This window comes from Podarcis vaucheri, assembly GCF_965113315.1.
Source record: "Podarcis vaucheri genome assembly, chromosome: 6".
Lineage (NCBI taxonomy): Eukaryota > Metazoa > Chordata > Lepidosauria > Squamata > Lacertidae > Podarcis > Podarcis vaucheri.
Genome location: NC_138764.1, coordinates 26,159,952 through 26,186,027, shown reverse-complemented (window position 1 = coordinate 26,186,027; position 26,076 = coordinate 26,159,952). Strand labels below are relative to the sequence as shown.

The 26,076-nt window shown below is 41.0% G+C and overlaps 2 protein-coding genes across 3 annotated transcripts in view; one reads left to right on the top strand and one right to left on the bottom strand.

Annotated features, from left to right (window-relative positions):
* FNDC7 (fibronectin type III domain containing 7) overlaps positions 1–26,076 on the bottom strand; it is a 184,844-nt gene that overhangs the window by 104,975 nt on the left and 53,793 nt on the right. The gene's annotated exons all lie outside the window — the stretch shown is intronic.
* The window catches only part of EEIG2 (EEIG family member 2), a 36,237-nt gene that overhangs the window by 7,093 nt on the left and 3,068 nt on the right, over positions 1–26,076 (top strand). Inside the window, exons 2-10 of one of the 2 annotated variants that reach the window (XM_082227971.1) lie at positions 12,387–12,507; positions 13,242–13,271; positions 13,558–13,674; positions 14,450–14,496; positions 19,820–19,926; positions 22,583–22,678; positions 24,449–24,635; positions 24,742–24,869; positions 25,252–25,321. In XM_082227971.1, coding sequence (XP_082084097.1) covers positions 12,387–12,507; positions 13,242–13,271; positions 13,558–13,674; positions 14,450–14,496; positions 19,820–19,926; positions 22,583–22,678; positions 24,449–24,635; positions 24,742–24,869; positions 25,252–25,321 — 903 coding nt within the window. The remainder of the gene's footprint in view (positions 1–12,386; positions 12,508–13,241; positions 13,272–13,557; positions 13,675–14,449; positions 14,497–19,819; positions 19,927–22,582; positions 22,679–24,448; positions 24,636–24,741; positions 24,870–25,251; positions 25,322–26,076) is intronic. The other variant, XM_082227972.1, reaches the window with a different exon arrangement.

The window sequence follows — 26,076 nt, the reverse complement described above, 5'->3', positions numbered from 1 at the left end:
TTTAATGTAGAAGAAGGCAGTTGCCATTGGGCCGCATGCACACTGTGGGTTGTATTCAACATACCACTGAGCACAAGGATTTCTCCTTGCGTAACAGAATGCTTCCTTCTCCCTCATGCACCCTCTAAATCTGTTATGAGTACTCCCCAATTCTCCAGAGCAGATTTGTTGACTGTGGAGGGGGTGATTTTTCTGCCCTTCATAGATTTCAGGCATTTGACATTCAAAGATGTTGGCCTTACGCCATTACCTGGTTGCCTTTCTCCATGCAAATTAACATTGCTAGTGGGGAAAAGTAATGTTGGAAGCTGTCGGTCCGTAGTATTCTGCAGTGCCATCATACTATTAAATTTTATGATTTAGCCGCAGCGTAGCAGTACATGTTTCCTGGCAAACTAAATCTTAAACAAAATCACAGCACTATGTTGTGTGTTAATTAATTGGATTCAAACTCTTCCCAGCTAATTTCACATGTGCTATGTAGCTATAAATTAAATTGTACATGGCAGGATTGGAAAAATCCATTATTTTGCCATTCTTACAGTGTAATCAGTGGGGGAGTTCCTGCTAAGTTCAATGTTACTTACTCCCCAGTAAATGTCTTCTAATTGTGAGTATAAGTTTAAGAGGTAGCCTGTAATGAGAGTTTGCGAGAAGAAATGAGAAGTAAACATTACCTTTTCCCCAGATGTAATGCTAAGGACCAAGTTGAGAAAATGAATCTGTAACGTTTGTGCTGTATGGCTTTGGCTGTAAAGTGTATGCAGTGTTGCAGCCCTAATCTCAGGGTGTATTAAGGTGAACCTGAAATCCCTGCTATCTCAAAATAGGCCTGTGTGTGTATGTGCACACATTTAATCCCCCTTAATTTTGGAGGGATGGACATTCATGCAGTTCTTCTCTTTTCTGTGTATAAGAAGTATGTAGAAATAGCTAATCACTCTGTACCATATTCTTTTTTGGCGGAGCATTCCTCCCCCCCCCCCCAACACTATGTACATGAGATGCAGCATACTTTATAAATATATAGTTCCATTTAGAACCGCAACACATTTTTTATTGTAAAAGTATGAAGTTTCATGCTATTTCCTGTGTTAGAGGCACATTTTACTGGCAAATGACTTTGATTCGTTTAGTGCGGCAGAGGAAATCCAGCTGTGGGGACTTGGCAGAATTCCCCCTGACCATATGCAGCAAAACTGCGGCCTCAGTTCTTTTTGCAGGATACTGGTGGATTAATGAAGCAGAATGAGATGCTGAGTGCCATCATACAAAAATTATGTAGCAGTTTCAATGCTGGCAGGATATAAATGCTAAAAAGTGTTTGTAAATCCCTAATATCAAACAATGTTTATGTGCTGAACTTCCTTTTTAGTATTGACCTGCACTGATAAGCTCCAGACACTGGGTTCTTGTTTATAACAGGCTTGACAATTATTTGCTTTTAATTCTGTAGGTGTGAAAATACATTTGGCATTCCGCTCTGTAATGAAATTGGCTCATTTTCATTCTCCAGTTCGATACATTCAGAGTCCTTCCTTCTATACAGGCAGCGATTGTTTTATGTGCGTCCAATATGTTCACAACCGTGCACTTCACGCCGAACCCAGAAGTGACCCAAAAATGTCACAAAACATGGGCCCCGTCAGCGCTTGGGGGGGTGGGGTCCGGAATGTAGGCACCAGTCTCTGCCAGTATTTTAACAGTCCTCTGAATGAATTACTTCATAAATAACAAATGACAATTTTTCACACACTACTGATTGAAGCACTTAGAATTCCCTTAGTTTTAAAGACAACTGCCTTTGCAATCTCCCACGTTGAGCTGAATCAGTTGAACAGCCTATTTATTTACTTTTTAATTACCTCAGCCAAGAAGGTTTATATGATGACTATTTCTAATTGTCTTTTCCTCTAGTTGACCACAAGTGTTGTTGGGACACTGCATATTCTAGCTTAATGTTTTATTTGATTTATTCACTTATTTTCTGCTTCTTATGTTTGTGAGAAATACATGGGTCACTGCATATTGTGCATGGTGGAAAATAGTGTGTCAAGTGGACTGGGTTGCCTGTGACAGAATCATGTTTTTGTTTTATAAAGGGTTTAGCATTCCTAGACACAGGAATAAAATAAAAAGCCACAGGCCCATCTGCAGACTTGCAGTCTAAGAATAAAATTAAGACACATTAGGCAGGGAGGGAAAATAAAGGGGAATTTGAAATAAATCAAGGTGAACAGATGTGTTTTAAGGAGGCACTTGAAAGTTAGTGCAGAGGAAGAAAATATATTGGCAGATGGAATGGTATTTCTGAGAGAAGAAGCTGCATGGAGATAAAGAAAAAAATATTAGGTTAAACAAGAAGTTTGGTACCAGGGAGTTTAGGGAAGCATATGTAGAAAGAGGGCTCTGTCATTTGCAGAATCAAATGTAGATGGCTAAAGAAGAGAGCTAACTTCAGTGAAATACAGGAAATATTGCACTACAGCAATCCCAGACTAACAAGATAAAGTATGAGGCCATTTTACCTGTATTTCTCTTCTGGTTTTTGTTTTATGATGTACAGTTCTGGTGGAAATCTGATATGAGTAAGAGCAGTATAAGAATATAAAGTAGTAAACCAGATTGTGTTCAGTGGGACTTGCTTGAGAGAATGGTGCACAGCATATGTACAGGGGTTTTTTATATAAAAAAGGAAAAAAAAACTTGTTAAACATAGTGGACATTATTTCCAGGTAAATATTCATAGGAACAGGACTGGAAATAAACTGCATCCAAGTAAACAAGATAACCCCACAGTTCTAAACTAGCACAAATAATGAAGCTGACTCATCCAATTACAGAGTCTCAATCAAATACAAAATCCAGTAGTAGGAAAGCCACACTGTTTGTAAAACAAAGCAGAAGGTTTCAGCCATCCCAGCAAGGGTACTAAAAGCAGTGCAGAACTGAGCATATGCAAACTTACCGTAACTATTTCTTCTTCACTGCCCGAATTCCCACTGAAAACAAGCTATAAGCTTTACACTACAAAGGACAGCCTCTGGAATAGGCCTGTTTGCCTTGGGCAGTTTATATTTACACCAGGTGACTAGGCAAATTGTGATTTGCAAATTTAGGAAGTTGGCAACACTGTTTGCTTCTACTGTTTTGTTTAGAATATTTCTAGCCAAATGTTTGAACTTACATGTGCTGTAAACCAGAATCTCAGTGTGCACGTTTGTGTGGAATCTGTGCATTAATTATAATTCATTATAAAGTTATCGTCCGCCATTCTCTAAACTTAAATTCTGGAACCTAGCTTAAATTTTTAAAAAGTTTACAGAAAAGGTGAATATAGTGGTGCCCCGCAAGACGAAATTAATTCGTTCCGCAAGTTTTGTCGTCTAGCGAATTTTTCGTCTTGCGAATCACGAAATCCCATAGGAATGCATTGAAAATCAATGCGTTCCTATGGTCAAAAAAAGTCCAAACAAAGCCAAATTTGGTACAACAAGAGTTTATTAACTGCTCTTTAAAGTCACACATACTGTAAAGAGCAGTTCAAAAATTGAAGGGAAAATAAATTAACTTTATAAACATGACAGAAAAACATTTAAAAATCAACAAAGTGTACAGTACATTTTCTAAGACTCTGGGGGACCACTCGAAGAAGGCTCCTCTTCCACTCTTTGCTTCTTGGTCAAGAACCTGTCCATAGTCTGCTGCTTCATCCGCCTTTTCAGCAGCTCCCTGAAAGGCGACATGACCCTCGTATCATAAAAGTTCCCAACGTCATGTGCCACATGCTTCTCAGGGTGGTGTTGCTCTGCAAAAGTCTGCACCTCCTTCCACTTCAGGCAAATGTCCCTCAGTTTTTCGGAGGACAGCCGTTCCCCAGTTGCTTCCTCCTCTTCCAGTGAGGCCTGCTCCTGCGCAGCCTCTGCCTGCAGTTCGACCAGCTCCACGGTGGTCAGCTCGTCGTCGTGCTCCTCCACCAGTTCACAGACGTCCTCCTCCGTGACCTCCAGGCCCATGGTCCTCCCCAAGGCAACAATGTCCTGCACCACTGTTGACTCTGGTGCATCAGAGTCACTTGGTGCCACACAGTCCGGCCACAGGCTGCGCCAAGCGCAATTCAAATTTCTCTGGCTGATCCCTTTCCAGGCCGTGGTGACCATCTTCAAGCAGGTGACGATGTCGAAGTGGTCCTTCCAGAATTCCCGCAGGGTGATGGTGGTGCAGTCAGTCACCTCGAAGCATCGCCTGAAAAGCTCCTTGGTGTAGAGTTTTTTGAAATTGGCGATGACCTGCTGATCCATCGGCTGGAGCAGTGGCGTGGTGTTAGGCGGCAGGAACATGATGTTGATGAAGCTGAACTCCTCCAACAAGTCCACCTCAAGGCCTTTAGGATGAGCAGGAGCATTGTCCATCAGAAGCAAAGCCTTCAGCGGCAGGTCGTTGTCCAGCAGGTACTGCTTGACAGCAGGGCCAAAAGCAAGATTGACCCAGTCCACAAACAGCACACGTGTGACCCAAGCCTTGCTGTTGGATCGCCACATGACACTCAGCCGCTCCTTGTCGATCTTGTGTCTCTTGAAGACCCGTGGGTTCTCCGAGTGGTACACCAGCAGGGGCTTGATCTTCAGGTCGCCGCTTGCGTTGGCACAGAAGAGCAGGGTCAGACGGTCCTTCATGGGCTTGTGGCCAGGCAACTTGGACTCCTCCTGAGTGATGAAAGTCCTTTTGGGCATCCTCTTCCAAAACAGCCCGGTCTCGTCGCAGTTGAAGACCTGCTATGGAACGTAGCCCTCCGTCTTCACAACCTCCAGGAACTCCGCTGCAAAGTCTTCAGCCGCAGGAACATCAGAACTGGCAGCCTCTCCATGCCTGACCACGCTGTGGATGCCAGATCTTGTCTTGAACCGTTCAAACCAACCTCTGCTAGCCTTGAAGACTTCTGGCTCGGCTGAGGTTCCTGGCTGTTCCCGGATGAGGTCAGCGTGCAAGGCCTTGGCCTTCTCACAAATGACGGCCTCAGACACTGTGTCCCCTGCACGCTGCTTCTCTTCTATCCAGATGAGCAGCAACTTCTCGACCTCCTCCAGAACAGCTGGGCGGTTCTTCACGATCCTGGTGACTCCCTTGGCTGCATCAGTCGCCAGGATCTTCTCCCTCATCTTCAGGATGGTCCCGATGGTTGATGGATTCCTCCCGTACTCCCTGGCGATGTCCGTCACACGCATTCCGCCGTCGTGCTTCCGGATGATCTCCTTCTTCATTTCCAGCGTCACCTTCTCCTTCTTCCTCTCGCCGGCCACCGCAGCAGCAGTCTTCTTGGGTCCCATGGCAGCACAGCTCTTACCTTCGTAAACTCAGAAAAAGAAAAAGAAATAAGTGATGTGCTTCAAATCCAAAAAATACAAAAGCACCCAGCCACCCACCACACAGAAATTAAAACCCAGAACCAAGGCCTTGAATCCCAAGCACCCCAACCCAAAATCCAAAAACCCCCAAAAAAGTTTTAAAAGTTTAACTTACCAAATGGATGCAAGAGAAGTTCTGGAAAAGCTTCAACAATCAATCACCGAAGTCTTCAGAAACCTCAAATGGCTGCAAAATAAGTTTTGGAAAAGCTTCAAAAATCACCAATGTCTTCAAAAACCTCAACTGCTCCCACAGACACCCACCCACCCACAACACAGAAATTGCAAACCCCTCCCCAACTGCTGCAAACCCCTCCCCAACTGTTCCCCCACCCAGACAAAAAAAAATTTCAAAAAATAACAACATGGCCCAATGGTCCCAGATTCCTGCAGAAACCTCCCCAACTGTTCCCCCAGCCAGCCAGCACTCAGAAATTCAAACTCAGGAAAAAAAATTTGAAAAAAAACAACCTTGCCCAATGGTCACAGAAAATCATAAAAACCCCACAAGCCCCCAGATTCCTGCAGAAACCTCCCCAACTGTTCCTCCAGCCAGCCAGCACTCAGAAATTCAAACTCAGAAATTTTTTTTGAAAAAAAAACAACCTTGCCCAATGGTCACAGAAAATCATAAAAATTCCCAAAAACCCCCCACAAGCTCCCAGATTCCTACAGAAACCTCCCCAACTGTTCCCCCAACCAGCCAGCACTCAGAAATTCAAACTCAGAATTTTTTTTTGAAAAAAAAAAAAAACCTGGCCCAATGGTCACAGAAAATCATAAAAATTCCCAAAAAAACCCCACAAGCTCCCAGATTCCTGCAGAAACCTCCCCAACTGTTCCCCCAACCAGCCAGCACTCAGAAATTCAAACTCAGAATTTTTTTTTGAAAAAAAACAACCTGGCCCAATGGTCACAGAAAATCATAAAAATTCCAAAAAAAACCCCCACAAGCCCCCAGATTCCTGCAGAAACCTCCCCAACTGTTCCCCCAGCCAGCCAGCACTCAGAAATTCAAACTCAGAAAATTTTTTTGGAAAAAAACAACCTTGCCCAATGGTCACAGAAAATCATAAAAATTCCCAAAAAAGGCCCACAAGCTCCCAGATTATCGCAAACCCCCCCACAACACCAAGTCCTTGAATCCCAAACACCCCAACCCAAAATCCAAAACCCCCAAAAAAAAGTTTTAAAAGTTTAACTTACCAAATGGATGCAAGAGAAGTTCTGGAAAAGTTTTGGAAAAGCTTCAAAAGTGAGCAAAGTCTGAGAAAAGGCTACGAAACCACGTGCTAACAGTTGCTCCTCGAAGTCAAGTCGCAACTGCAGCTGTTCAAGCTAAGCACCCTTGGTTTTAACGGTTTTTAGACAAAGGAAACAAAGTCGCGAGACGTTTTCGTCTTGCGAAGCAAGCCCATAGGGAAATTCGTCTTGCGAGGCAAATTGAAAACGGAAAAACCTTTCGTCTAGCGAGTTTTTTGTCTTGCGAGGCATTCGTCTTGCGAGGTACCACTGTATATCAAATAACTAAAGTCAAGCCTATGCCAACCCACTGTCCAAACCATCAGCTACATACAGTTGCCTGCTAGGGGGATGATAAGCTTCCTGATTTTATAGCCTGCCACGATTGCAAAAATAGGAATGGCCAATTGCCTGGGAAATCACAGCAATATATAGCCAATGGACAGCCTTTGCAAGAGTCCATAACTTCATTAGCCATTGGCAAGCGCATATTTTACCAGGTGAGAGCTTAGAAACCAGGAAAGTTCCTGCTTTTCTCCTAAGCCTGGAGACTAGTGAAGGCTCCTTGCATGTACACTGAACCTTGGAGATTTGAAAAGCTACAATACGTTTTACTGGTTTGAAAGCGCTTTCAAGGCATTGGGCTCTGAATGCTTCCAAAAGTCAATGTGACATTGGAGACAATGTTTTGTCTTTCCCTCTTGGGAGGAAGGACACAACCACTATTGTGTCGTCATCATCATCTTCTTCTAATATATTTGAAAGAAGAAGGAAGCCTGCCTTTGTAAAGTTCCTCCAAACTCCAAAATTCCACGAGGAACTGCTGGGAGAAAGGGAAATCCTGGTAGGCATGCCCTAAAGGGCTTTTTTTGCAGCATAGCTACGAAACTGCTACTTCATAATACAGATAGGAATTTCTTCTTTCTTAATGCAGTAGTTGGGCATTAAAAAAAAAAAAAAACACTACTCATAGTACATGACAAAATTACTCCCTAAGGCTCATATGAAGTTGACTCACAGTGGAACATTTTCATCAACTTGTTCTGCAGCCCAGTTGCCAAGTAGACTGTCATCTTTGTTCACTTTCCATGGTAACCAATCAATGTGTGAAATATTTTTGGGTGGGGTGGGGGAGATTTTTAGAAAATCCTGCAATGTTAAACTAATGACTACAGTGGACCCTCGAGTTATGTACCTCTCTGGATACGTAAGATTCAGGTTGTGAAAGCGGCAAACTCGGAAGTATTTTTCCAGGTTTCGCCGCTCACGCATGCGCAGAAGCGCTCTATCGCACCATGCACAGAAGCAGCACCTCTGGTTACGGATTTTTCAGGATGCACACGGACCTCCAGAACGAATTAAATTCGTATCCAGAGGGTCCACTGTACTTAGTTGCATGCAGTGTTCTATTTGCTAACTTTCTCTGAATTCTTTTTAGCTATAGGTAAATAAATATTAAATTGTTTGTGAAATTACTGTAGTACCAGATTTGTTTTTATTTAAGAATTTATAGACAGATTTTCAGTTGGGACAAATTCTCAAAGCAGTGAAACAAACAACTCAGTTTGTATTCAGTGAACTTTTTTCTGTCTCAGGAAGACAGAATGTAGACTGGAATTTCATTAGTGGAAAGAAATGGCATGCTTAAGTGCCTTGGTTAAATACATAGTCTTGCAGGTATTAAAGCTTGCCTTGAAAGTTTTAGCCTAGTGCAGAGATTTTCAACCTTTTTGAGTCCACAGCTCCCTTAACCAACTACCTTTTTTTTTTGCAGCACCCCTGTTGGCTCAGGAGCCCAGTTATGTCACGCCTTGTCTGCAGAGCTGGCAGCCTCTCACCCTTTTTCAAACACCCTCCTTTGTGGAGTGTTCCCACAGTCTCCTCTCGTGTCTCCATGGGAGTCCTCTGGGCATCTGCTCTTGCCATCCCTGGTCTTTGAGCTGCTGCCGCGCCCGCCCCGCCACCCAGCACCAAAGAAAGGTGCCTCCTCACACTGCCCCACAGGGGCCTGGGAAGAGGATACCCCCAGTCTTAGTGGCCCAAAGGAGACTAGCCAAAGGTGAATGTGAGGCCAGCACCTTACCTTGGGAAGCAGCAGGCGCTGCTGGGTCTGCATGGGGAAATGCTCTCCTTCAGCACTGGGCATTCAGCTCCCAAGCAGGCCTTGCACACAGCAAGCACAAGAAAGCCTAGTGCAGCACCTGCCTACCTGCCCAGCCTCACAGTTGTCTGTCCATTCCCAACAGCAAGGGCTGGCAGGCTGGGCTCCCTCACCCACTTGCTTACTCTGATGCCACCTTAGCTCCTGGCAGCCAGCACCCCCTGGCCAGCCCCAGAGGCACCATTCGCCTGTGGAGCTTGTAGCCAAGGCAGCTGCAACCAAACAGCTGTGCAAGCCTTTGGGAAGCAGGCACGAGAGCGCATCAGAGGAGAGAGGGAGAGAAAGAGGGACTGAGGCCAGTGTTGCCCACGGCACCCCTGACCATAATTCAAGGCACCCCAGGGTGCCATGGCACACTGGTTGAAAACCACTGGCCTAGTGCTTTTGTTTGTATATGTCTTTTAGCTGATTGTGAGGAAAATCTGGTGTTCTGTTTCAGTTTTCAACTGAGCAGCAGATACAATGCTAAAATGGTTGTGAGAATTATACGTTAAAGATATAGAGAACATGGGTAATAGCCAGCATTAGTCGTACTTAGAAGCCCTTTGAAATCAACAGAAAAGTTACTTGGGTCCATAATTAAAAGTCCGGTACTCTGCAGCATCTTAAGACTAGGTCTGGTTTTTTTTGTTTTTTCCATTATAAGTTTCCCATTTACATGGAATTTGAAAGCACGTCAAAGTACAAGTAGATAAATAGGTACTGCTGCAGCGGGAAGGTAAACGACGTTTCCGTGCGCTGCTCTGGTTTGCCAGAAGCGGCTAAGTCATGCTGGCCACATGACCCGGAAGCTGTATGCCGGCTCCCTCGGCCAATAAAGCGAGATGAGCGCCGCAACCCCAGAATCGGCCACGACTGGACCTAATGGCCAGGGGTCCCTTTACCTTTACCTAGCATTGAATATAAGCCAACATATTTTTCTTGCAATAGAAATATTTGCTCTAGGATAGAGTAACCCAAGCCAGTTCTTTCAACTTCTGTCAGGAATCTATGACGTACAGTACTGTCAAAGGTGGGTGGCAGAGTCAGGTAAGTAATAACTCACAAGATGCCAATAAAGTTAACTCTTTATTCAAATAAACAAAACAGCTGAAGCATAATGAGCCCAGCAACTCTTCCCAGTAGATCTTGCCCCAGTGAGGCAGTTTTGAGAACTGAAGGCCCTTGCCTTTCCACTCCTTCTTAAGACTCCTCCTCCCCCATTTCCTTCCCAAGCAATCTGAGTCTCATTCACCTTGTCTGTCTTTGCTTCACCCTCTTCATACCTCTGCAGCTTCTGGGAGACCAGGGAGGAGGGGAGCTAGTCACAGGAGCGGGGGGGGGGGGCTCCCTGGCTTCATCAACAGCCTTCGTCATCTCTGTCTCTTGCCCGCCCCGCCCCCCAGCCTCCACTTCTTCCTCTGGTTCTGGACTTCTGCAACAGCCTCTTCCTGCTCACTAAACTGTTACCTCTTCAGCTTCCAACACCTCCACCTCGTAGCCTGCTCCACCTTCTCCCTCTGACCATCATCATCCCACCACATATCCCCTGGCTCTGACCATTTTTCCCTTGGGGGTTCCCTAGCTGGTGCCTCCCACCATTCCTCTGCATCCAGCCAGTCCATGGCATTGTTCCTTCCTTTCTTCAGACTGCAAAGTAAATTTCAAATAGAGCCTACAGAATAACACCTCTTTCTGGCACACAAGGGAGAAATGTGCTCAGGAAGTAAAAGAATTCACCAAAGCATTCTGTGCACACACAAAACTCTGCATTTTTTTCTTAACCTCAATACTAGCTGTCACATTTGTTAACTGAAGACTCTGAAATTGTGGCTTGTTATAACCTAGATTTCAGCAGCCTCATTATATCAGTTTGTTAGTGACTGACAGCCAAGCCCAGAAATCTTTTTATTTTGGGGCATTCTCCCCCACCCCTTTTTCTAAACTGTCGTGACTTTCCTTCAATACTTTATCTGGACATCTTCATTTCTCAGTCTCTGTCTGAACTCCATAGAGGAAGGTCATGAGCTTGGTTGTGGGGATGAATCAATATATTGTTATGGGTGGATGCACTTGTGCATTATTTTGTTGTATGTGGTTACTCACAAACTTCAGTCAGAATTATTTATTCAGGATTTCAAAAAGGGTGTCAGGAATCCAAAAAGATCAAATAACAGTAAATTAAAGTTTCATACATTACCTGTGGTTCTGTCATTATTTCTAGAGCAAACCTAGCAGTGATTTAATAACTTGGGATTTAAATCACTGTCTGATTTAAACATGATGCTGGGCTTATAAGAAAAACATAGTCATGCAACATTTCATATTGAAACCAGCCCCTCAACTGCTATGTACACAGTGTTAGCACACCAGTGATGAAGCCATAGATTTCTGAAATACTAACTCTGGGTGTTCAGGCACAGCAATCAAGTCCTGTGGGCACAAATTCTTATATTATTTTTATTGTGTGTAAATAGGGACCCAAAGAGGATTAATTTCTCATTTTGGAATACAGAGAATAAGCAAAAGATAAGAGATTGTCTACTCCAAAATGGCATGGGTGATTAATCTAAGAGTACATGTCATTGAGTCTAATAAGGTCTTTGAGAACAATTTTGAGAGGTTCATCTTAATAATGCTTATTTTTGGTGGCAAATCAAATCTAAATAAGTTCTGTTTTCAAGATTTGATATGTAAGCTGGGAGGAATCAAGACATGAAAGCGAAGAGGGTAGTGCAAAATCTTCGCATTGTAGTTATTCATACCTTAACTTTGTTAAGTGTGAATTTATTTATAAAAATAATTTACATACCTTTTAGCTCCACACAGGTCCCCAAATATGGTTCATAGTCATAAGATCAAAATACAATACAGCAGAACAAGAACTAAAAGCCATTGTTTGCAGAAAACATACAACAGCAGAGGAGACCAGAAAACAACCCAAAAGTTTGGCAAAGGGCCAACCAGTTCTTATAGTCTAGTTGCTACAGTTGAGTAAGATGTCATGCTGGTTCATTTGTGAGGGAGCCATGAGTATAAATTGGTTTTGTTATCCTGTAATGCTTAACCATGGTTTAGTGCTACGTGCATGCACAGAAAGGAGCCACCATGCACCCTGGGTTCCTGCTCTCCCCTTCCCATGTTTTCCTCCTGTGCACCTGGGAGGACTTCAGTAGAGCTAAGTTGCACATTCTATAAAACCTAACTGGTTCTTGTGTATGAAACCATGATTGTGGTTTAAAACAACTTCTGTTAAGTTTCATAACAGTCAGCTTCAACCCATGGGTTATGAAGATGGTTTGCTAAACTAAGCAGAGTTTGTTTTTAAACCATTTTCCCTGGTCCATACATAATGAGAAACTTGGTTTTGTCAAAACTAAAATTAAGTCCTGCCACAGAGCACAAAGGAGGACACATTTGCCAACTTCTATTTTAATTATGTATTTCTATGACTACTCTCATTTTACCGTACATACCCATGAAAAAGAGGGTGTGTCCTGGAAAAAGAGGACATATGGCAACCCTACCTCTGTAGAAAATGTTCAGTTTTTCTTGTCAATGTTCAATATTTTCCTTATTTATTTATTTTTTACTCACAGGGAAGTGGTGCAGGCAAACTGTGTCCATTGGAAAAAGAGGTTCTTATTTATGTGTAAAATGAGTGCAAGTGCCACTACAGGGGTCTTGGACCCCTGCATCTGCAGAGTGTCTGTTCGGAAGGTAAAAATGACCATTCTCTTCTTCTAATATTTGCATTTTAGTTTATGCTGTGTACATCCAGACTCTAATTATATTATTTCTATTGATTTCACTAAATATAATTAACAGAATCCTCTGTAAATATCACGCTGCCCAAAACACTGACTAATCAAAGCAACTATTAATTTGTCTTACTTATTTAGTAATATTTTTATATTGCTTAGCATTAACAAGTAATCGCAGAGCAGTTTAGAAATGTTTTTGCTAAAAAAAAGAAAAGAAACAAAGGTATATAAAAAGAAACACTATAGATATCAATAACCTAGGGCAATTGGGTCAGTGCTAATGATCGGAGACAGCCTGTGTAAACAGGCACCCAACAGTCGATGGCTCCCAGAGGGGATGTGCAACTACAGAGATAGCCTGCTCTTGTACTCGATGGCATTCCACTGGTCACAGCACCATCAGCAAGGTCTTCTCTGATTATCTTGATCTACTGTGCCTGTAAAGGAGAAGAGCTACACAGCTTAATTACCTTTGATTACTATTGATAGCATTGATAATATTGTATGGCCTCAAAATGTGTTTTTTCTTGACTTAAGGAAACCCATTACAACTTATAAAACTTCCTCAATATTCTGTAGTATTGCTTGCTGTGTGTTAAATGTTTATGTCACATGCTGTGCGTTAGCTCTTTGACATTTTTCATCAGAAAATAGTGATTACTAAACCATAACCATTGGTTATTCTTGCAGGAATTAAAAGGTGGGAAGGCCTATGCAAAGGTAACGACACAACCATATCAATACAATACTTCCTCTTCTTTTACTTACACATATGTAATTTTAATTTAAAGAACTGCAAATTTATAATTCCTGTCCTTAAGGATACTGGATGTTGCAAATACTGTTTAAAAGGAATAGTTGTGTAGCACTAAGAAAACTGTGTCCTGCTTTTCCTTTTGTCATTTTATGAGAAACTTCTTTCTTAAAGTACAAATGCTTTGATGCCTAAAGTGTTTGTTTCCCTTGATGGTTCTGTAATTGCTGACTTTTCATCTTTTGTCAATAGCTGGGTTTTGCAGACCTCAACTTGGCAGAGTTTGCTGGATCAGGAAATACCACTCGTCGCTGTTTACTGGAAGGTTATGATACCAAAAACACAAGGCAGGATAATTCAATTCTCAAAGTAATTGTGTGTGTTTTTTCTCTGTTTTTCATTGTTTTTAGAATAGTATTTTTCCTTAATGTTAAATGGGAAAGCAAAGGATAGCATTCAGTTACCAAAGCTGTAACTTTTATTGAAACATTGACACGATAGCTGGTAAGAAATCAAGCAATTGGGTTGTCATAATTCAATACTCCAGTAGAAGTTTGGAAATTGATGTTCAAGTACAATGCAGTTCGAATCCAGTGGCGGAAAATAATTAAATGTGTTTTATGTAAATGCAGCCATGCAAATAAGATAAACTAACCTAATTAGAGAATTAATTTTCAAGGTAGCTTTTTAGTTTGCCCAATATTAGGGAGAATTTGCTAGTTTTGCTATCAGTCATGGCTTGTAATATAGTCATCAAGGAAAAGGTAAAAACACTTTCCACTTCCTTACTGCTGAACCTTGCCAAATAATTTTGTTATGGAAGTGTAATATTCGGTTGTTGCAATTATTTTCCTTCTGAAATGGCTAGTTGTAATATAAATTATAGGATTGCTTTTATGGACAGCATGTTTGCCCATTCTGTGTCTTTTAAAAAGCTGTCTTCTGTCAGACTAACTATAATTATTAACTTCCATGAATATTTTTAGTTGGCAGATAGCTTTACTGATAATTGTGCCATTCATCTTCACAGTAACCATGTGAGTTAAGCCACTCACATATAAGATGTATGACACGGATTTTCCCATTTCATGCTTTTTGGTATTTGAATCTGATTTTATTTTTGTTTGTTTTTCCTAACTTACAGGTCTTGATCAGCATGCAGCTAATGTCTGGAGACCCATGCTTCAAAACGTAAGTTTACATATGACACAGCAGGTGAAATTGTAGGTATTGTTAATAATTAGCTTTTAGAATGCTTGAATAAATTGTGCAAATCATACAAATCATACTCTGAAAAAGTTGTTAACCAAGTTGTAAAGGTTATTGGGTATCAGCAATCCTTGGTGCCTACTTCAATAATCTTTGATATAGCTCATCACTTTGCATGCAGTTGCGCTGTTCACCCATTTGCAGGGCAGGGGAGATAGTCTATTTGGGCAATAATAGATAATGCTATGTGGTTTTTTATAAATCAAGAAGTCTTGTATTAATCCATGTATGTAAGGGGCAAAAGGAATGTACAGGTGCAGAGTAAATTAGCAATGCAAAAAAAGTGGATTAGAAATACAATATTTGATCAGTGTACACCGTGTATTGTGTACAGTAAGCCCACAGCTTGCATGCATTTAACTTGTTCACATTCAGCTTTACGCACATGGGGGGGGGGATAAAAATAAACAGGGGCAGGTGTCTGGGGGGAAAGCCTTTTGACAGTCGCATCCACCATTGCACCCAATATGTTTTGACTATATGTGATTTTGGCTTTAGACCAATCCCTGGAACGTAAACCCTGCATAAATTGTGGGCTTACTGTACACACTTTGTGAGGGAGGGGGGTTTGGTTATGCCGTTTCTCGTTGCTAGCCTATCTTCATGGAAGAACACATTAGGCTATGGAGAGTTAAATGGAATCAGGATTGGTTTAGCACGTCTATAGAATTTGAACAAAAATGTTGGAACTTGCACAGGTCTTTCACATTCAGGATTCTGAATCACAGCAGTTGTCTCAAAACTCCAGTCCCTGTCCCCATCCCTGGGACACACAAAAAAGCAGTTTTAATAGTGTACAAATTCTTGAGTACAAATTAGGTCAATTCTAATCTCTGGAAAGTGTAAATGGTGTTAAATACTTCTTAAAATAAAGTGAGACTCTTAAAGTGAGCCTCAGCAAAACAAATGCATGCCTAGAAATAAGGATATAAAACAAAGTGCATGGGATTAATGATGCTGTAATTTTTACTGTGTTGGTCTTCAGCTTCAGGAGTGTTAAAGGGCCCTGTGTCTGCGCATGCCTATTCCAGCAGACTATTTACGTGTACTGCACCAAAAGGAAAAATGTGGTTAGGATGGATTTCTAGACTAATGAGGTATTTTGCGATGAGTCATGCAGCTTGGTGAGTGGTCTAATTGTAGCAATGCAGCTGGGAAGCTTTTATTTCCATCAGCCATGCTGCAAAAGTTAGATGTAGGCAGTGTGTGTGTGTGTGTGTGTGTGTGTGTGTGTGTGTGTGTGTTTTGTTTGTTTTTAAAAAAGGGTGTTGTAGTACAACATAAATTCTTAATCATAAGTGAGGCTCTTTTTTAAAAAATGCTTCTCTTGTGAGTTGGTGTTTCTGGGCAAGATCAATTTAAACGAGAATGTATTGGTGCTAGAGTATTATAAACAGATGTCACTTTTGCCTCAAGCAGAAGAAGTGCTCAGAAGACAATTTTTTGCAGTCTTAAATTCTGTTAGTCCCCCAGAAAGCTATGAAGAACAATGAAAAGCTCAGAGCTTGTTTGGAGTTGTGTAAAATCAATTTTGTGAAAATGTTATATGAAGATAATACAAGTTGTTGAGTTGTTGTAATAGTAAGATCAGGTGTAAGCTTGTTTCCCACAAGACATGGGGCAACCCTTGGCTTGATGGCCACATTTGCAAACATGTATTTGCAATGGTCCTGCTTTTTTAGGCAAATACTTTTAAAATACCTTAGATGTCCATTGAAATAAACAGGTAACTTAGTACTCTGGCTAGCATTGCTTATTGCCTATAATGTGTGAAGAAGCTCTTTAAGCTAATTTAAACTGATTTTTGTTAGCTGCATTGAGTTTTTGTCCACAATACAATACAAATAAATGGGGTTTTTTTCTACAAAAATAGTGGAATACAGTGGTACCTCAGGTTAAGTACTTACCGTATTTTTCGCTCTATAACACGCACCCGACCATAACACGCATGTAGTTTTTAGAGGAGGAAAATCCGTAGGCATGCCACCCGTAGGCATTCCCTCCATAACACGCACAGACATTTTCCCTTACTTTTTAGGAGGAAAAAAGTGAGTGTTATGGTGCAAAAAATACGGTAATTTGTTCTGGAGGTCCGTTCTTAACCTGAAACTGTTCTTAACCTGAAGCACCACTGTAGCTAATGGAGCCTCCTCCTGCTGCTGCTGCGCTGCCAGAGCACGATTTCTGTTCTCATCCTGAAGCAAAGTTCTTAACCCGAGGTACTATTTCTGGGTTAACGGAGTCTGTAACCTGAAACGTATGTAACCCGAGGTACCACTGTAAAAACAAGTTGAAGAATTATATTAATGTCACTATTGAGCGCACACCCGATCTTAAACAGTTGGGCTGTTACTTATACCCTCTATGCTATCTGATGCTATAGTGGTGAACTAATTTGTAAGCTCTCACTTTAAGAGCTTCTGTGTCACTGCATCATTCCTGTGTTAAGCGTATGATTCAGTTAACTACTTAATTTTAAACCACTACTTCGCATTTAGAATGCAAATAATCCCATTAAAAATTGAAATCTTAGTTTAGTTCAGCTTGAAAGGCATCTTGTATGGATAGCCAGTTTAGTGAGTAACTGTTTGCTGAAGCTTTCTAGATCACACACTCCTTTATTTAATTTGGGTCAGATTTATTAGCTTGTCTACAACCATCACTGGTACTGAATGTTATCTGTGTTACCTTATGACAGAGATTCCTTTGAGGCCACTAAAAGCTATCCTATTATTTTAAAATAGAATTAACATTTTGATTTTGCACTGGAACAATGTGCTGAGGTGAGCACTTATTTTCCAATAGCATCTTCATTCCATCATGATTGATGAACTGTATAATAACTGAGTACACAATAGTTCCTTGATAAAGAGTTGCTGGAACTCATATCACTAAAATCTTGAGTTTAATGGTTAACTTTATGTTAGCAAAGGGCTAGTTTCCAGGCCAGTCTCTTTAGTTCTTCTGCAAACATTACTATAAAGTTTCTGCTGGGTGACATTCTTTTACTACTGCTCTGGCCAGCAAATGTGCTCGCCCCCCAAAAGCCGGGATCACCAGCCTTTTTGTGCCAGGGGACACATTTCGAATTTTGAGAATGTGTCTTGGGTACCTGTCACAAAAGGGATGCTCTGGGGATATGGCATAAGACAAAACGGATGCCACATCTAAAAGAGCAGATAAAGAAACAGAACCACAATTGGGGAGGGGGACACCTACATCAGTCACTGCTACACTTGCTCATTACACCTCTCTTCTGTTCAGAAAGGACAAGAGAGTGGTTATGCAATCATGACACCCAATAAAAAACTATGGGCATGTTTAAGAGCACATGTCGAGTGTAGGGGAAGCTGAGTCAGTGCAACCAGGAATTGATCAGGAACAGCAAACGATTCCTTGTGCATTGTGATTTTTTTGAGAGGACTTTTAATACTGAGACCATTGGCACCATAGAAAGTATGGTGGGCACACTGAAAGGCGTCTAATTGGAAATCAGCAAGGGCTGGAGGACACTGCTTAGCCCCCTGATTCACTGGCAGACATGGTGACATTAATGGAAACACAGGGTTGTTGTTGGGGCTCACACCTACTGTGCTACCCCCTTTTGCACTAGGTGCCAGATCCTTTGGCCTTTTCCTCCCTCACAATTTTTAATTTGCATATAGGGATGCCAGACATTCTACAAAGGAAGACTCTAGCCACACATCTTCATTTACTCAGTGACTTAAATTTGCATCTATATATAAAAATTAGCACATGCCAATTTGTGTTATTGGGTCCGTGCCTGGCAGTGACCCTGAGGAAAGGCCTCTTTAATCTCATCTCTGTGGATGAACAATAGCATAGGCTTTGGCAGAGCTGTTCTTCAACAGTTTACTAGTATATGGGAATCTATGGAGGGACTTCTTTAGGGCCTATTAGGGGACTTAACAGTTCATTGCCTGCATCTGAATTTGCTGAAATTGTGGTGCATAATAGTATGTAGAGATGGTGACGCTGGGATCCAAGGCTTTGCCCAGGGACAGCTAGAAGGACCTTGGGGCTGGATTTGCCCCTTGGAACTGAGCAAGAGATGAGAACCAGACACATTGCTCCCCACATTGATACCCACAAATTGCCTGATGCTAGCTTACTATTTTTAAAAATCTTGCTTTTATAGAAGGCGTTTCATATTTTCAAGACTGCTGGGCAATTTTGCTCAGTTCTTAAAAATTAAAAGAACTGTTTTCCAAGTATGCCATACATTTTAGACAATCCAGATGGCGGTTCTTTCTGATGTTAATTTACCCAGTCAGAAAAGCATTTTGTAGAATGATTAAAATTGGTTTCTCTGTTTTATGAGGGTGCCTGAGAGCATACATCAAGCACTGCAGCTGCACAACCCTATTTTAATAGCACATATGGTCTTGCAGAGCCCCACTGAAACAAATGAGAGACACATCAGCAGTGTTTAGAACAGTATAGTGGTTTATCAAGAGTCTGATAAACCTATTTTTGCTGCATGCATGCAAGTACCGTATGTGGCTGGGGTGGGGGTTGTTAGGTTTCTGGCATGCCACAATAGATGAGTAGTGGGCTGCATGTGACTTGGTGGGTTTATCCTTTGTGTAGTCCGAGAATACATTTATTTTACTTGATGGGTCACACCTTGTGCAGTCCTGGAATTATGCCATATATTTATTTGAAAGGCTTACTGTTTTCTTTAAATCTGCCTTACACACTGTTCAGGACATTGCTGTTTTATTTGGTTTGCAACCATTCTGTTATCTTGCATGGCTATGTTTGGTGTTACAGAGTGAGGCATAGCATGCACAAAACACTCACTGCTTTAGATTTTTATGATAGTAGAAAACAACAGGAAGTGCTAGATTGACATATAACATAAGGAGAAGGCAAATATAAATCTTCTATTTATTGAAATTAGTATTGAAGTCAATACAAGCCATGAAACAGCTGTAAAAACATCACTTATAAGACGCTGAACTACTAACTGCTATAGCCACTGTTCTGCAAATCCTGCTTTTTTCCAAGATGCTAAATAAAAAGGTTTTTTAGAGAGATGAAATCTACAAATTAAGTTATTTGGGTCTTCCTGGCACTGAAAAAGATAATATTGTATAATTCTGAGAGGAAATGTTAGGAATTTGTTGGATTTTGTTTGCAGTATATGTGAAATGCATATTTGTTTCCCCTAGGCACAGGGGATAGGACCAGTTTTAATGTCAGTCTGTTTGTTTCATTTCAGGCCCCCATCCACAGCAATGTCTATAGCAATTGCTGGAGAACCAGAATCCTTAAATGAAGATAGAAAAGGAGCAGAGAATACAAAATCATCACATCTAACTATATCAGGTAGGGAGCAATGCTATGGTAGAAGCCTGGGGAAAATAAAAAAGAATAATTTCATTTAGATAAGTGGCAATGCCACTTAACGCAGGCATCTCTTGGTATTAGAATATAAGTTGAAAACTGCACTTTGGCATAATTGTTTTCATACGGAGTCTATCTACAAAAAACCTGCTCAGGTATAACTAAGAGGTGTACCTCAGGGATACTATGCACATTTCGGAAAAGCATTGCATCATTTCTGAGAGTTCCTAGAGTGGTACATGATTGAATTCTCCACAATTTGAAAACCTTGTCTACAGAGAGCTAACTTGTTTGGAGTTTGATTCCTCCTCCCTGCAGCACCAGTTGTGCAGATTGTTCTTAATATGGGGCAGTATTCAAACATGCAGTACCCCACTGCACTCTTGACTGTTTGAACACTTACAATCCCAGCTTGATTACCAAGATCACCTGTAGGAACTTTGCTGGTTGTTCCTGGAGTTGGTGAAGTTTATCTGATGTCCACAAGACAGAGCCTTCAGTGTCAGTATCATTGGCCCAATCCTATGAAATACTTTTCAAACAGAGATTTAATAGGTGCCTTCTGTAATAAATTTAAATATTTGCTGAATTTTTTATGCTGCTAGGCTTATGAAGACAATTAAGAAAAAAAAGCTTTCTGCAATAGGTAACCAGCAAACTGTGGCTCTTAGTTTCTATGTGATTTTATTGTATAGATAATTGCTGTAAACCACTTTGATTTTTAAAAATGAAATTACAGTATACAAGTGTGTTGTTTTTTTACTAGGGGTTGTGCTGTGCTCCTACTCACTCCATTCACCAACACACCTACACACACCCCGCATGATTCATGTTGAAGACAACACATGGTAGCAGAAGTGAAATATTTTATTGTGGGAAGGTACAGTGGAAGGTTGCCTCACACACGAGGCTGCTATGGAATGGAAGGGGGGAAAGTTTAAAACAGCCTATTTTTCCCTTGTACTGTCTCTTCCTTCTCATTGTACTCGAACAACTGCAGAGGTTTGAGTAAAGCAGGGGTGGAGAGACACTTGAGAGGAAAATTGTGGTTTTAAACAACAGCCTAAGTTTGAATAAAGCAGGGATGGAGAAGCACTGAGGAGTTTTTTTTTTAACTAGTGTAAAACAAGGAGAAATAACAGAGATGGGTACAACACAGAAACTAACATCAGAAAGCTAACACAACAGAACCTTTCCCTACTCACTTCTTGCTGTACTCAAACCTTGTTTTAAGCAGCCGCTCCCCAACCCAGTGTCAGCACCTGCTCACTCTACTCAAATCTATGTCATTGTTTAAAATTGCCACTATTTCATTGCAGTATTTTTCCATCCCTGCTTTATTCAAACCTCTGCTGTTGTTTGAAGCCGCCACTCTCTCCCTGTCAGTGCCCGTACCTTCTCTCTCGCATGCCATGGCCACTGGTGTTGTGCTGTCTGTCTTCTCTTTTGCTCCCATATACCAACCTAACTTCTTACAAGTCTGAATTTGTGACTTATTTATTTATTGCATTTATGTCCCAGGTAGAATACACTGTTCTCTCCTTCCTTATTTAATCCACATAACAACTCTTTGAGGCAGGTTAGGCTGAGAGACAGTGTCTGACCCAAAGTCACCCAGTGAGTTTTATGGCAGAGTGTGGATTTGAAGCCTGGTCTGTCAGGTCCCATTCCAGCACTCTAACCACTACACCACACTGGCTCTCATTGTGATGTGGCGCAACAAATCCTCCAATTGGCGTTGCACAAGGACCACCTTACAGTTTTTCTGTATATAGGAAGGAAGTAAAGAATTGTACAATCTCAGGAGAAACAGTATTATATGCTTTTTCTGCATATGTAGATCAGTTCTTCATTATTAGAAATTACTGATCTCAAGTTTAGTGTTGGCTTTTTTTAAAAAAAAATACAGGGCCATATAAATGACCCACACATGGCTGAAAATCAATTAGATGTCTTACTCTCTGGCCATTCTGAAATATGGCAGCATCTGATGCAAAGTTCAAATCTTGGCCGTAAGAAGAGGTTCTTCCCTGGTCTTAGTTCTGTGGTGCTTAGTGCTATGGTTGGAGAGAACAGATTTCCCACCTGACTTCATATGACTTTAGGGTGACTGCCAAGTTAGAATGCTTTGCCCAAAATGATCTGGATGGGGTTCAAATTCAGAGATTTGGCAAGCCTCATTAAGACCAGGAGTGGAGGCTTCCCACTGCTGCATTAGATAATGTTATGGGTGCAAAATATAGCCTTCCTAGCCATTTATTTGTGTTGTGCTGATAAAAAGGGATGTGGCTAATCTCTCTTCACCCAATCAAGGAACCAGCAGAAATTACCCCTTTATCGCTATATAGCCCATCTTCTACATAAAAACTCTCTAATCTTTCTCCATTTCAGCTCTTGACCATTTTAGAAAATTATATCAGGAAAACAATGTAGTCAAAACTACACAAATAATTTGAAAACCTGGTGCAATAATTTCATCCGCATGTTACTTCCTTGATATAATGTAATGGCTAAAACTACTGAGAATTACCCGCTGAAGAAAGTATATGCTTTAAGCAAGTCTATCACTACTCAATGTGGACGATTAATCTGAGGAAGTAATTTGGCAGCAGTGTTGCTTGATCTTCATTTTTTGCAGATCTCGCAACCAAGAGCATGTCTGTCCCAGATGAACTTGGAGCATGTGGGCATTCTAGAACCTCCAGCTATGCAAGCCAGCAGTCAAAAGTTTCAGGTAGGAGGTTTCTTGATGTGCACTATTAATTACTTAAGTAGATTTAGCAAAAAAAAAAAAAAACACCCCATGAGATTAATTTCCTGCTTTTTTATAAGCTGTGATGGATTTACAGACAATATAAGGAAAAATGGGAAAACAATTTTAACAGCAAAGGCTTTTATGTGGAAGCCATTTTAAAAGCACACCCTTGACATGAATTACAAAAATGGTCAAAGGGGTAGGCATTACTTTAAAAAATGCTACTCCTGTGTTTTTAACTGCGTTGTGAAATTAAACGGCTAACACTTTCTACTGAACCTCCATTATAGGAAAAGCTTTATTTCCAAGGGACATGGGAAGCTGTCTTATACTGACCGAGTCAAACCATTCGTCCACCTAGCTCAGTATTGTCTCTACTGACTGACTGACAGCTGTCCACCAGGGTTTCAGACAAGGTACATTCCCAGATGACAGGAGTTGAACTTGGGAACTCCTGCATGCAAATCAGAAGCTCTAACACTGAGCTACGGCCCTTTCCTTAAAGGGGAATTCAAATACGTCAGGCTGCTGTTTAAAATACCAGGAGCAATGCCAATTAAAAGGAAATGTCAGTGACTAATTTGTAACTAGAGTGGCAAAGCCGAAGTGAAGCAAGACAAACTTGCATTTCTTTAGTGCAATGCAAGCACTTAAAGCAAATTATTATGCTTGCTGAAGGTTAGCCACCACTGTTGAGTCATCAGGAAGCCCAAAAGATGTCCCCAGGGTATTGTGACTTTTGAGGAGCTACACATGATGCACAGAAAAGTCAGTCAGAGTGAATTGGGGAAGAGATTAGTCAGAGTAGTCAAAGAGACTGTTTTAAAAATGTTACGCTATGAACTGCCCTGAGACCTGTGGGTATAGGGTGGTATACAACTAACTAACTAACTAACTAACTAAATACATACATACATACATACATACATACATACATACCAAATTGCCGCTTTAATTATTTCTTTGAGCCCCTTCCCTGGAAGAAGTATATTAAGCAGAGAGTTAGCCATACAGGACAAGAAAGGAGCAAGTTTTCCCTTCATAATCTTAACCAAGGGCTTTTGGCCTATCCTCAGTCCCCCAATAGTCTTTCCCCTGGATATCTGTAGAAAACAAGCTTCGGCTTGTTAACTAGCTATCCTAAGTGGTAATGAACCTACATTGCAATGCCAGTGTCTTGTTGCAAGGAATGACTTCCAGATTCACAGCAGAGCTCTGAGGAAGAATTTGCTTCTGTCTCCTTTGCCTTAGAATAGGTAAAAACTGCAATCTGATTGCCTCTCATTCTATTAAGTCCCTTTCTCCCCCTGTCCTAAACTTAGATTCAATTGTCTCATTTATATATTTAACCCAGTAATCTGGCCCAATCTGAACACTTGTGTACTTAACTGTGATAATCATAGTCTTCCCCTTCCTCCATTTTTTTCCTTTCTTTGTTGTGCCTATTTCTAGATTAGAATTGCCATGGGAACACAGACCTGACTCCTTATTCTTTGTAAAATGTCATGTTCATAGATGGTCATGTGCATCTCATTGTTTAATTATTATTTTTAAGTTGATACTGTGTCTGCCTCTTTGATGTACTGTATTGGAAGTAAAATTATTTTCTGATTCTCTCACTAACCAAATGAATTCCAAATATTTGACACGAGTGTCATATTCAAGGTAGAAGTGGAAACCAAAATCCTGCAATTCAGTGAAGTATAAGCCTTGGCATCAAAATAGTAGTTCTGAATCATTCTCTTCTAGGGTATAGCACCTGCCACTCCAGATCATCCAGTTTCTCTGATCTCTGTCATAAGAGAAATACTTCTGTGGGAAGCACATCAACTGGTATAGGTAGTATTCTCGAGCCATGCGAAGAAGCTGAAACCAAAAGCACTGAGGATAATTTGGAAGTGCCTGTGAAAGACACAACCTCAGAAAAATTCATCAGGTACAAGACTTGCAAAATACTTTTTCCAGTTTGCTCAGGTACTTCTGCAGAAATATTTTAGAATTGCACTGTGATCTAAATGTTATATACAATAAATATTTCATAGGCATCCAGTGAAACAAGATTCTGTGGAATCACAGCTAAAAAGGGTTGATGCCACCAGAGTGGATGCAGACGATATTGTTGAAAAAATATTGCAGAGTCAAGACTTCAGTTTGGACTCAAGTGCAGAAGGTTTGTAAAGCACAGGGGGTGGGGTGGGGGGAAACCTGATTAAATTACTGGCTCCAAATTTCCTCATTCCTGAGTGGGCCTGTATTCCAAATGAGTTAGGTCCAAAGTGATCCTACCATGAGCAGAAGACAACTCTGCTCACAGAAGGGAGGGAGAACCTGCAACTTCTGCTGACTCCCTTTTCCACTTGCAGTCTCCCACATCATTCCCAAGGGTTTCTGAATCCTGGGACTGGGGTTTTCATGGGTGCAGAAAGTTGCACCGCAAAGGAAAGGGGCAGGAAAGGTCCATTCCACAAATGGAGTTCTACAAGCCTATTCTTAGATCCAAGTCAAGTGTGATAACATTGCATGTTATGAAATTTGACTTTTTTCTTTTTCAGAGGAAGGGCTAAGACTTTTTGTAGGCCCTGGAGGGAGCACTGCTTTTGGAAGTCATCACTTACCCAATAGGTATGTATACTAATTCTACATATCTTCCCTACCTACTGCACAATAAGTAACAAAGACCGCATCTAAGCAATTCTAAAATTTGGAAACACGCTCCAGAAATCATCTGGACATATCATTTTGGTTTTGTTTGTATGTAATTTGAAAATTGAACTGCTCTTTCATGACACCTGACTACCACAGGCTTGTAATACTCACTGACCACCAGTAGAATTTTGAAATGCAAATTGATCATTAATGTTAATATATTTATTAAACATTTTTAACACCGTGCTGAGATCTGAAAAGCAACACAATCCATGTCCACAAGCTTACTGTCTAATGCACAAGATATAAAAGAAGGAAAGGGAGGGAACAGGAAAATTAGGAGTGAGGCTGATGATTGAGATGAATTCCTCATTTGATGTGAAAAGCAATGATAACATTCCATGACAACAGAATTATTTGTCCTGCTTGCCATTGTCATCAAGGCTTTCGGCAGACTTCTTCAATTACTTGAATGCATGGATTTATTTTAAAGGTACTGAGTGTCTATGACTTGCAGTGTCTTCAGTGCACCTTTTGCTAGAAAAAAGGGCCTGCTGCTGTTTAAACAGTGTTCTAAAGAGGAAATTATATTTTTTTCCAAAACTGGATTGAATTGTTGATGATGGTTTATTAATATATCTTTAATATTTAGTGTTTGTAATCTGATTTCAGTGTTACATATGGTGTCTGTGATTATCAATAGCTTACATGTGCATCAAAGCCTTGGCACA